A 12,066-nucleotide genomic window follows, 5' to 3' on the forward strand; every position below is an offset into this window, starting at 1 on the left:
AGAACCGTTTTAGGAGATCTTCCCCCCTCCTTTAGCAATTTGTTAGTGAAATAGTTTTTTATTATGCTTGGGGGTTGTGTTTTTCAGAGAAATTTAGCCATCATAAGGCTACAACTTGAAATGCACAGGAACCCAATTTTGAAACTACCTGGGAACCTTGAACTGTTACACAACCTTAACATTTTATGTTTAAAATGCTCATTCTGCTGTTTCTTCTATGCTCCCAGTGGCTATAAAGCCATTCACTGGATTGCAGAGAAGAACTCTAAGAGCAAAATGCAAGGCACTGCACAGATAATGGTAAAATATACATCTGCACTTACATACCAGTTATTTGCAAAAAAATAAAAGTGGCAAAATACAGTATTTGGGGCAGTTAAAGATGAATTTAGGTCTACAATGAAATGTGTGTTTCATAACAAGAAAGAGCAAAAGCCCCTCAGAATTTGATTGGTTCTGGATGTACATTTCAGAGCTGTGGGTATAATTCTAAGCCCAGAGGACACAGTGCCATCTCCTGGAGCCAACAATGTCGGCTTGCCAGCCCCTTGCAATAATGGCACAATATTTCACATCCCTGCCTTCCCAGGGAAGTGCAAACACCTACACAAAGAAATAAAAAATCCGGGAGCTCTATTAACAGTCTGGATTTTCAACTGAGGTATGAACAATGTGTTTAATGAGACTACTGTCTCAAATCTGACACAGCCATTTATAAATATGGAAACCGTGGCTGTAATTCATAATGTTGGTACTGTATGTTCCTGAAATTCCATGCAAAATAGCAAAACCAAGGCAATACCTTGTGATATGTCACTGCAGGAAGGACACTGAGATGCTGGAGTATGTCCAGAGAAGGGAATGGAGCTGGGGAAGGGTCTGGAGCACCAGGGGTGGCTGAGGGAGCTGGAGCCTGCAGAAAAGGAGGCTCAGGGGGACCTTCTGGCTCTGCACAGCTCCCTGACAGGAGGGTGCAGCCAGAGGGGTCAGGCTGTGCTCCCAGGGAACAAGTGATAAAATGAGAGGAAATGGCCTCAAGCTATGCCAGCGAAGGTTTAGATTGGATACTGGAAAAAAATTCTTCACAGGGTTGTGAAGCATTGGAACAGGCTGTCTAGGCATATGGTGGAGTCAACATCCCCTGAATGTTCAAAAAATGTTTGGATGAGGGATTTGGGGACATGGTTTAGTGGTGAACACAGTGGTGGTGCTGGGCTGGCAGTTGGACTTGATGATTTCAAAAGCCTTCAACCATAACGATTCTGTGATTCTGTGATATTACCCACGGATGAGAGATAATCCAAATTCAGATCTAAAACATCCTTCAGTTTTAAGTGGTTTGCTAGTGGTTTCATCCTCTGGGAACAATATTTCTGATTTCTGCTGAAAAGCAGTGTAAAAGAACCTGAACTTCTTTGCATAGGGCCTTGATGTTACCCAGTTATAGGCAAGGACACAGATTTCAGTAAAACTAGGAGAAAGACATGCCTCAATCTGGGGTCTTTGATTTCCATGAATTGGCAGAAATTTTTACTCTTACCTCTGCAACATGCTCTCTATGCTCCATTGTGAAAATGAGACATTTTTCACTCATTTTTCATTTCTGACCTGAGGGGGAAAAGCCCATATGTTAAATTATGCTGAGTATGAACTCCAGATGGACTTGTGTCAGCAAAGTGTCACTTCAGAGTAAGAGGCAGGGAGAGTCAAGCTGTTTCTTTGGGTGTTTCACTAAGGACTTTTGAATAAGAATTTAGTTACTTTTTTAGCCACTCAGGGATTGTACCTTGGAGGCAACAGCTGCCTCCTCATTTCCCAGCAAACCCATGCATGTAAAGGAAAACAACAGTTGCAGCTTGCATTTATTTTCTTCCTCTTTCACTCATTTGTCTGAACCAAATTGCTGTGTATGGGACTATGTTCAATTAGATTAGCATGTGACTTTGAACTTCCCTGGAAACCATCACTGCTAATCCATCACTTGTAAAATTATAGTAATATTACAATGAGCTAAAAGAAGGAGATGGTAAAAATAAAAACTCAGTAAAAAATTGTAAATGGCCAGAGTTAGGGAAGAGCAACTGATACACTGTGTGATACATGCATATATTTTCAGTACTTAAATCAATTGAAATTAAGTAAAAATGATTAAGGATAATGGATAAATTCTGTTAGCAGACTTTTTAAATGAAGTTTGTGTTCAAACAGAAAGTGATTCAAAGCCCATGGTCTGTGCTGTTTTGATTGGAAGGCATGTATCAGATACAGTATTGGAGCTCTGAATTCACTTAATTGAATTACTCTGAATTTACACCAGTGCAGCAGATGTGGGAACTCAGTCTTAACTCTGTCAACAAAAGATTTAGACCAGTTATCTCGAATACCCCTTTGCCACATTAATGTGTTGGTCTGTGTACAGCATGGTCTGAAAGTAACACAACACAAAATGTAATTTCGTAGTGACTTATTCTTTCTTGAAATCTTAAATAGCATCCAAAGATTGCCGTGGCAGGTGGCTGGAAGTAGGCAATCTTTAAGGTCCCTTCCAATCCAAACCATTCTGTGATTCTGATTCAGGGTGTTCACTGCTCAGTATTTGAGTTGTTTGCTTGAAAACACGAGGGAGTTTTTCTGAATTTCTCCAGTGAACGAAACTTCGGTACTGTATTGTGTTGGGAGATGATGGCAAACCTGCACACATGGGATTGCATCAACATCTAACAACTTAGCAAACACGTTGATGGTACAACACTGTCTAGATCAGGATCCTTGTGCCCTTAAAAATCATGGTGTGTCTTACCTCTCCAGCAGTGCCAGATGATTAAATGACTCAAGGCATGAGGTACAGTGAAATCAGCAAGGTGAAATCAGCAAGGTGAAATCAGCAGCTGCAGAGCCCAGAGTGCTCCACTGCAGTCACACCGGACGTGCCAACAGGCTGTCCCCAAATGTGGGAGGACAGCACAAAACCACCATCCTCCTGCCTCAGCACCCCCGGGCTGCGAGCAACACCGTGGCTGTGACAACTGTGCTGAGGCCACAGGGCAGGCTGGGGGCCGTGGGTGCACTCCGGGATATGTCACTGTGGGATGGCACCAGGAGATGTCACCACCACATCTGGCACCACCTCGCAGCTGCCCTTCCTGGGTGCCAGGGGTGCCCCGGCCAGACTGGGGCTTGGAGGGGCGGATTGAGGGACAGATCCACCGCGAGGGACACAGCTCGCTCGCTGCCCTCAGAGGGGCGGATTGAGGGGCAGATCCACTGCGAGGGGCAGAGCGCGGTCGGTGCCCTCCCGGGAGCGGATTGAGGGACGGGCGGATTCCCTCAGAGGGGCGGACTGAGGAGCAGACCCATTGCGAGGGGCACAGCGCGGTCGGTGCCCTCAGAGGGGCGGACTGAAGAGCAGACCCATCGTGAGGGGCAGATCCACTGCGAGGAGCAGACCCATCGCGAGGAGCACAGCTCGCTCGCTGCCCTCAGAGGGGCGGATTGAGGAGCACACCCATCGCGAGGGGCGCAGCTCGCTCGCTGCCCTCACGGGCGCACTGAGGGCGGGGCGGCTGGGGCGGGGCGGATCCCCTCAGGGGGCGGGGCGGATCCCCTCAGGGGGCGGGGCAATCACAGCGGCACCGCCCCGCCGCGGGTCCTCCGGAGGCCGGGGGTGGCCAGGCAGCGCCTGCCTGCCGCGGCGCGGGGCCCTTCGGCGGGGCTGCCCCCGGCGCGCCTGCGCGCGGGCCCGGCCGGTTCCGGTGAGCGCTGAGGCGGCGGAGCGGGCGGACATGGCGGACGGCGGCGCGGAGCGGGCCGATGGCCGCATCGTCAAAATGGAGGTGGATTACAGCGCGACCGTGGACCAGCGGCTGCCCGAGTGCGAGCGGCTGGCGCAGGTGAGGCGGGAGAGGAGGCTGGCGGGGCGGACGGGCTGAGTCATGGCGCGCTAGGCCGCGCGTGGAGGCGGCGCGGAGCGACCCGCGGCCGCATCCTGCCCACGGTGCGGTGCTGAGGGCTCCGGCCGCGGGCTCTCCGTGCCCTGCTGGGGAAGGGAAGGAGCGGGACGGCTCCGCCGTTTCTGGGCTGTGTGGGAGGGTGGGAAGGAGGGGATTGGTGCCCAAGCAGAGGGTGGCCGAGCACTGAAACTGCTCTCCGGGCAGTGGCCACGGCCCCAGCCCTGCCAGGGCTCAAGGAGTGTTTGCACAACGTTCTCGGGCACATGGATTCTTAGGGATGTCCTGTGCAGAACCAAGACCAAAAGATGGACTCGATGATCCTTGTGGGCTCCTTCCAGCTCTGTGTGATTCTGAGACGGGGCGAGGTGTCGGGGCGCAGCCTCGCGGCTGAGGGAACCAAAGTCGCCAGCCAGGGCTGGCCGTGTCCCTGCTGCCCCTGCTGCCCCTGCTGCCCCTGCTGCTCCTGCTGCCCCTGCTGCCCCTGCTGCCCCTGCTGCCCCTGCTGCCCCTGCTGTCCCTGCCCGCGGGCACACGACGAGCTGCTGTTCATCCCGGGGATCTCTGTGCGCTAGACTTGCCGTCGTGTAAGAGATCCCGGGGCAGGTTGGACTGGCAGCGCTTGGCATCCTTTAGCTCGGTTCCGTGCGAACCCCAAGGAGCTGAGCGGAGGGGCAGAGCCAGGACAGGCTCTGGGCCGTCTGTGCCTCTCCGGGTCAGTAAACACGCCCTGGGTGACCGCAGGATGTGTTGCACATGGGGTCGTAGAGGTGATCGAGTTTTTTTATAAAGGAGTTCTGTGGCCTGGTGATTCTTGTGCAGCTCAGATCTCAGAAAAGAAAGAACTATACAATCACAGAGTAGTTGGGGTTAGAAGGGACCTTCAAGCTCATCTAGTTCCACCCCCTGCTATGGACAGGGACATCTTCCACTATCCCAGGTTGCTCCAAGCCTTATCCAACCTGGCCTTGGACACTTCCAGGGATGGGGCAGCCACAGATTCCTTGTTGTTGTCATTTATTGTCCCAGTAAGTTGGCATCTGACTCTTTACATGCTGCAAATGCTCTGCTTGATCCACGTGTCTCATTGTGAAAGACACATGATGCACAGTTCTGAAGGCAGTAGCCTTAACGTAAATAAATTGCATCTTAGATTATTTTGAGACTATTGTTGGAGAGCAGGCACAGGGATTTTATCCCACAGGCACAGCTCTGCATGGAAATGGACACCATAGCCATATTTCATTCTGCACAACATAAAAATCTGTGGCAGTGAGCACATCCTTGACAAACATTGTATGGAGTCTGAAAGACTTCAGCTGGGGTGTTTTAGAAACACATTTCATTTTCTCTGGTTTGTATCTAATTTTCTGTTTTTTATTTCTAGTTTCTAATAGTTTTTCGAAGCCCCACCATTGCCATGGACTGCTACAAATTCCCCCTTATTAATTTTTTGGTTTTGCAAGATACCTACTAGGAATTACAACCTAGGACTAAAAGTACATTGTGGTATCTTTAACTCTTCTAAGCAAAGACAAATACAGCTCTCAGAACCTCTTCAAAAGCAGAATTATTATAATTCCATGCTTAGCCTGTACAGCTTGTAGTTTACACTTTGTATAATACACTGTAATTAAAATATTAATATGGGTGAAAGTAATAGGAGAAAAATTTTTTTGGCCAAGGCATTTAATTGCATATCTGATCTCACTGGAAGCTCTGTTTTGCCCAGAGAAGAAATGAGTCTTCCACGCAGCTCAGTGGACGTGAGCTCACCAAACCTGTCTGAAACTTGCCAGGTTTCTCTCCCAAGGCAGACGACTTAGAGCATGTGTTGTGCAAAAATGAAACTAGTACCTCTCCACTTTTATCTCTGTGTAGAACCATGTATTTAAAGTTAGTGCTATGTGTGCATTTTTTTACGGAAAGAAAACTAAAAATGAGCATACAGGCTGGTCTGTGTTTTATTTATGTGAGAATTTGAGCTAGTCTCAGTTTAAACTGAAGTGTGTTCTTAACTCATGGAGATAATTGTTTGCCTGTCTTATTAGGAAGGAAGATTGCAAGAAGTCATTGAAAACCTTCTCTCCCTGGAAAAACAAACACGGACGGTGAGTAGCGCGTGGTGATGCTGGGATGTGTGTACCTCATGTGCCACTGCGGTAAAGTCCTGAACAGACTTGGAGTATCAGTCTTCCTTTTCTTCAAAGAGCAAATAAGTGAGAGCAGACACAGTGATTTTTTTCCCTTTATGTACAAGAAGTGCAAGTGATGGAGGGCTGCAGGTTGTTTATCCCATCTCTGACATGCTTTTTTTTGTTACAGGCATCTGACATGGTCTCCACTTCCCGAATCTTAGTTGCCATAGTGAAAATGTGTTATGAAGCTAAAGACTGGGATGCTCTTAATGAAAATATTATTCTTCTATCAAAGAGAAGAAGTCAGTTAAAACAGGTGAATTTAATAATTTGAAACAATGAGAAAACCCCACTGTTTTGCAGCTGTATTACGTATCTGGTTCCCCCATGTGTGTAGTAGGAGCTTTCTATGTAAAGATGGTGGTTCATCTTTACACTCTTCTACAGTGTGTGTTTTAGACATATTTATTCTTCATGTTCAGATGTACATTAAACAGAGTTACTGCAATTTATTGTGCACATATGAAATGTGTGCTTTGCATGCTTTTTTTTGAAACTGGCATACTTTGGCATAAAGCACTTGCATGTAGGAAACTGTGAGGTTTATTGCCCTCTGTGTGTTTAGTTTGACTTAAATAGAAGTCAGCAACAGGTAATTTTAATGGCATCATTGCTTTAGGAAGAAAAAGGTTACCTACCTTTTAATGTGCAGAATCATCACTAGTGTGTACCAGAGTACAGTTTAGTTCTCTGACTTGCACAGGCTGTAGCTGAAGGCTTGGATCATTCCAGCTGAATCTTGAGGAACTTCTTGAGGAAGATATTTCTAGAAGTTTCATTCTGTATTTTTTTAGAAGTAGGTATTTTGATAATAATTGTACCAGCTTTGTTAGTGTAGTTACCAGAAGTGCACAGTCCAATACTTGTGCTTGCCACTGAAGGAAAAAATCATCTCTCTTCCTCCCCTTCCTGAGCAATCTCCAGGTGCTCTGAGGAGCTGGGGTAGTGCACAGTTAGGAGAAAATGCACTTCTCTGCAGCCATGCAGGTCTTAGGGCAAGCAGAGGAGTTCTGCCAGTCCACTTGTGGATTTGGCAGAAAGGTGAACTGCTTTTCATGAGAACTGCATTGAATGGATTCTTCTCAATATTGGAAAAACTGAGATGAAAAAAATGACAGAACATCACATTTGCCTTGTAGCATCAGTCAATACCATCATTTTACACATCTTCATGAATCAAAGTGAGATTTATCTTGAGTGCTTTTTGCTGAAATGAGTCTCTTTAGTTTGGCGTGAAACTACTTATTACTTACCTCTGTGTGGTATAGTTTGAATCCATGTGGGAAATCTAAAACCACAGTATGTTCTTCCTCTCTGTTTTCATACTAGGCAGTTGCTAAAATGGTCCAGCAGTGCTGCACTTACGTTGAAGAAATCACAGACTTACCTGTCAAACTGCGCTTAATCGACACACTGCGTATGGTCACAGAAGGAAAAGTAAGAATTTGTTTTAAGACTCAATATTTAAATGGTAGAATGAAAATTGTACATTTAAGCTTCTTTAAAAGCGTAGCTTCTTAGCATTATTTTTTTAATCTTGTTCAAGCAAGAACAAATGTATTTTTTTAAATGAACTTGAGAAGCCAAGTAGTTTATTTCTTTCTAATGTACTACAAATATTTTCCATATTTAAATCATATGCTGAAACACTGGTCATGTTTCCATGACATAAATATCCAGATGTATTATTAGTGCAGTCAGGAATACATTTCAGGATTCTAAAATGCCATTTATTTTTCACTTCTTAAAATATTATGTATTTGAATTTGTTAGAGAAATGGGCAGATTTAGTTTAATTTCTCCTGCATTAAGCAAGGTGTAACATGCCTTGTATGTTATGGTTTACAGAAGGTGATACCAAAACATTATGCCAAGTGAGTTACTTACGTTGTGTTCCTTTTGCTTTAAGAAAAGAAAGAATTCTGAATTAAGGCAAATTTGTGTCAGTGTTATGACTTCTGATTTTTAGTCTAAATTTTTACTAATCAAGTCTTGTTGATCAGTGGCTGGTTAGGAGTGAGCGAAATAATTCAAAGGGTTGTACTTAGTGTACATTAAAGTGTAACTTCCTATCTGTTTCAATATATTTTAGCAGACAAAAGATGTAATACTTTATTCACAGTATCCTTTTGTGTTTGCTAAAAGAGTCATAGGTCAGTGTAGACATTATTTTTTAGATTAATTTGGTTCGAAAACCTTTCGTGTGTCCATTACCCATCGTATTTCATCAGTGTATATTGTGGATAGTGCCAGTGTAGCGCATGGATACACACGAATTAAGTGCTTGTATGATGACATGAAGTATATTTCTCAGTGGAGTTGCAGTCTCAGAGTTTTCTCTGAGAGTTTTCTTCAGAAAATTGCAGTGTTTAAACTCTTCCTTCTGCCCTCAGATATATGTGGAAATTGAACGCGCTCGCCTGACAAAGACACTTGCAACAATAAAAGAACAGAATGGGGAGGTGAAAGAGGCTGCCTCGATTCTGCAAGAGTTGCAGGTAACGCCTTGGAACTCAGAATTGCATCAGCAATAGCAATTAATTCTGACTGTTCTGAGATTATTGTTTAGAAACTGAGTCGGGTACATCTGCAGAAATGCCTGGAATGAGATGAACTGTTATTAGTGAAAGTGTAATTCAGCTTTAACTGCTTTTGTTAGTCTCATGGTTGGGTTACATTGAATGCTTTCCACTTGGAAAGTAGATTTAAATTGTCTACCAACTTCATTGAGTTTAGTGTTAGTGGATTCTTTGGTGTAAGTGGGGATGGTAATTAAAATGGAATAACCTTTATTCTATTTTCGTTTGCTCTGTAGTAGCCTTTTTTCTGTTGTTTTGTTTTGGTGTGTTCCCCTTCCAGACAACCTCCCACTCTTCTGGCACAGTTAAGCCTTTATTTGATTTGACTTTGCCATCGTTAAGTAGTTACATTTTCATTTCAGGTGGAAACCTACGGTTCAATGGAAAAGAAAGAACGTGTAGAATTTATCTTGGAGCAGATGAGACTCTGTCTAGCTGTAAAAGATTATATTCGGACTCAAATTATCAGCAAAAAAATTAATACAAAATTTTTTCAAGAAGAAAACACAGAAGTAAGTAATTGGAGGATTTCTTGCTCTCTCTCCCTCCCCCTACCCAAATTTTAATCTGATTTACCTCTCTTCAGGTCTAAGTGTATTTAAATCCCTCTGTTTTCTGGGGTTCAGTTGAATTTAATTTACCTGTGGTGGAGCTGTGTTAATTTTACTTTTTGATTCTGTTTCAGAAGCTAAAGTTGAAGTACTACAACTTAATGATCCAGCTGGATCAACATGAGGGCTCCTACCTCTCCATCTGTAAGCACTACAGAGCCATTTATGACACTCCCTGTATCCAGGCTGAAAGTGAAAAGTGGCAACAGGTAAAAAAAACTTTACATACAAAATGTCTGTATTTCCAAGTGACAAATACCCATTTCTCAGCAGATCTGTATACAGTGGATGAAATAGCTCATCGGTCTTTGTTTTTTCTTAAATGGCTCTATTAACAAATTGGTTAGTTCAAAACAGAGATGGTAAAGTTTATTTCCAAAGTTTATAACCAACATTCTCATTATATTGTCTTTGAAATCAAGAATGTTTCATCCTAGTGTAGAGGTTACAAACAGCTGTGCAAGTGTGGTCTAGGTGGTGCTGTTGTGTGTGCAGTTCAGATGTCACATGTTTGAAGAGGTTTTTTTTTCTCATGTATTTATTTTAAATACTAGAATTTTAGTTAACCAGGATCAATTTAACTATATCACAGTGAATGAGGGTTCATTTCTGCAAGATGATATCAATTTCACCTCAGTTTCTTAATATACTGAGCTTAAATCTTTTCCATATTAAATTCGAAGCTCTGTAAGCAGCGTTGGCAATTTGTCTGTTTAATTAATGGGAATAACCCAAATTCTTTCCTCTTAAACAGGCACTGAAGAGTGTTGTTCTTTACGTTATTCTTTCACCTTATGACAATGAACAGTCTGATTTGGTGCACAGAATTAGTAGTGACAAAAAGCTAGAAGAAATCCCCAAGTATAAGTAAGTATCCTTTCTAATAATCAACTCTTAGATTAGAAAATGTCTCTCTCTAATGGTGCAAGTGAAATCTCATTTTGCTGAGTCTGCTGTAAGCAACTCTGAATTTAACGCTGCATCAAGAATACTGCAAAAATGTCATGATTGGTCTATGTGAAAATAAATGTCTCATGTAAGAGAAAGATCTTTGTTAGAGAAACACTCTGACTTGAGCTGCCCCCATTATTTATGGTAATAAGAATAAAAGATTTAAAATTATGCCTTTGATCTATTTTAAGTATGATCCAGGCTTTATTAATACAGGATTCTAATCCAACTGTACTAAACCATTTAGAGATCTCCTAAAACTATTTACCACCATGGAGCTGATGAGGTGGAGTGCCCTAGTTGAAGAATATGGGAAGGAGTTGAGAGAAGGATCCCTTGACAGTCCTGCCACAGATGTTTTTGGCTGTACAGAGGAAGGTGAAAAGAGATGGAAAGATTTAAAGAACAGAGTTGTGGAACATGTAAGTATCACTGTAAGAACAGCTGTGTACTCAGTGCCTCAGCTAAAAATGCTTTTTGCTTGCCATGTTTTCATCACAAACAAGATAAAAAAGAAGCTAGTAAAGCAGCAGATAAGGTGTCTTTTGTGTTGTATTTCAAGATTTTGCTTCTGTATTTTTATTATATATATATTTATTTGGCACAGTTGCCACCAGAAAGAGCTTATTGCACTCAAATGATGAGATTTAGCATTCACGTTTCAATAGAGCATAAATCTGAAAGTCTTTTGTATTAAATTCATAATTGGTTTTAATAATTTATCATGTGGAGATTTTTATACCTTTCACCAGCAAAAGATTTATTTGTTCACAACCCCTCATGTCCCCCATGCCAGAGTGCCCTCTGAACTCTACAGTTCCTAACCTGCTTTTAACAGGGACTTTTATATTTTTGCAGCCTGCTTCAATTGTTTTTTGCACATAACTTTCTACTCTGAACACTTTTATTCCAGAATATTAGAATAATGGCTAAATATTATACCAGAATTACAATGAAGAGAATGGCACAGCTCCTGGATCTGTCCGTTGATGTAAGTTTTGCTTTGCTTATCCTTCTTTCATAAGGGGTGCATGTGTGTGTTTGTGGCAAAGATGTGAGTGTTCAGTGTTCTTGTTGGATTTAATTTTCTGCCTTTATGGGAGTTAGAAAACTGAGAGAAAAAAAATTTTAATAGCTTATGCTAGTACCTTGCATTGTCAGCATGTGTAATATTAAAGCAGTGTGCATTCTTTAAAATACAATATTTTTACAGCTGTACTTGTGTGTAAAGAAAATCTCGTTCCTGGTGCTTTCATGCTGTTTGGGAGGAATTCTGACGTTTTGTAGGTGAAAATGCTGTTTTCATGACTTAGTGCTGTTTGTCTTTACAGGAATCGGAGGAGTTCCTGTCTAACCTAGTAGTTAATAAGACCATCTTTGCTAAAGTAGACAGGCTGGCAGGAATTATCAATTTCCAGAGGCCTAAGGACCCAAACAATATACTCAATGACTGGTCTCACAAGCTGAACTCCCTCATGGCCCTAGTTAACAAAACCACACATCTCATTGCCAAAGAAGAGATGATCCATAACCTGCAGTAAGGTGCCTCAATAATCTCAATGCTTTTAAAGAAGGCATTAAATCTTCATAATAGAGACTATTATTACAAGTGTGTATATGGTTTGTTTTCTCCCTGTCAAGCCTTCCTGGTCTAAAACTTAGAACATAATTCTGAAATTCCTGTTGACAGTTAAGTTCCCTTGATTATTCATTCAGTTGTTAAATGTTTTTGCTACAATTGGTGAAAGAACAGAATAAAACTGTATTGCCTGTATAATAA

General features: G+C 42.8%; 2 protein-coding genes across 2 annotated transcripts in view; one reads left to right on the forward strand and one right to left on the reverse strand.

The window, feature by feature from the left end:
- The window catches only part of PITPNC1 (phosphatidylinositol transfer protein cytoplasmic 1), a 76,543-nt gene extending 73,356 nt beyond the window's left edge, over positions 1-3,187 (reverse strand). Inside the window, 2 exon segments of the mRNA XM_085077323.1 lie at positions 1,541-1,608; positions 2,801-3,187. Of these exon segments, the coding sequence (XP_084933449.1) occupies positions 1,541-1,594 (54 nt within the window). The 5' untranslated portion in view covers positions 1,595-1,608; positions 2,801-3,187.
- A 511-nt stretch (positions 3,188-3,698) lies between these two features.
- PSMD12 (proteasome 26S subunit, non-ATPase 12) lies at positions 3,699-12,066 on the forward strand. The gene is made up of 11 exons (XM_085077324.1): positions 3,699-3,890; positions 5,999-6,058; positions 6,273-6,401; positions 7,475-7,582; positions 8,539-8,643; positions 9,087-9,236; positions 9,410-9,544; positions 10,090-10,202; positions 10,534-10,708; positions 11,200-11,277; positions 11,618-12,066. Exons 1-11 carry the CDS (start codon positions 3,783-3,785, stop codon positions 11,825-11,827), a joined length of 1,371 nt encoding a protein of 456 aa, XP_084933450.1. The 5' UTR covers positions 3,699-3,782; the 3' UTR covers positions 11,828-12,066.

This window comes from Lichenostomus cassidix, chromosome 18, assembly GCF_008360975.1.
Source record: "Lichenostomus cassidix isolate B80296 chromosome 18, HeHo_3.0, whole genome shotgun sequence".
NCBI classification, from domain to species: Eukaryota; Metazoa; Chordata; class Aves; order Passeriformes; family Meliphagidae; genus Lichenostomus; species Lichenostomus cassidix.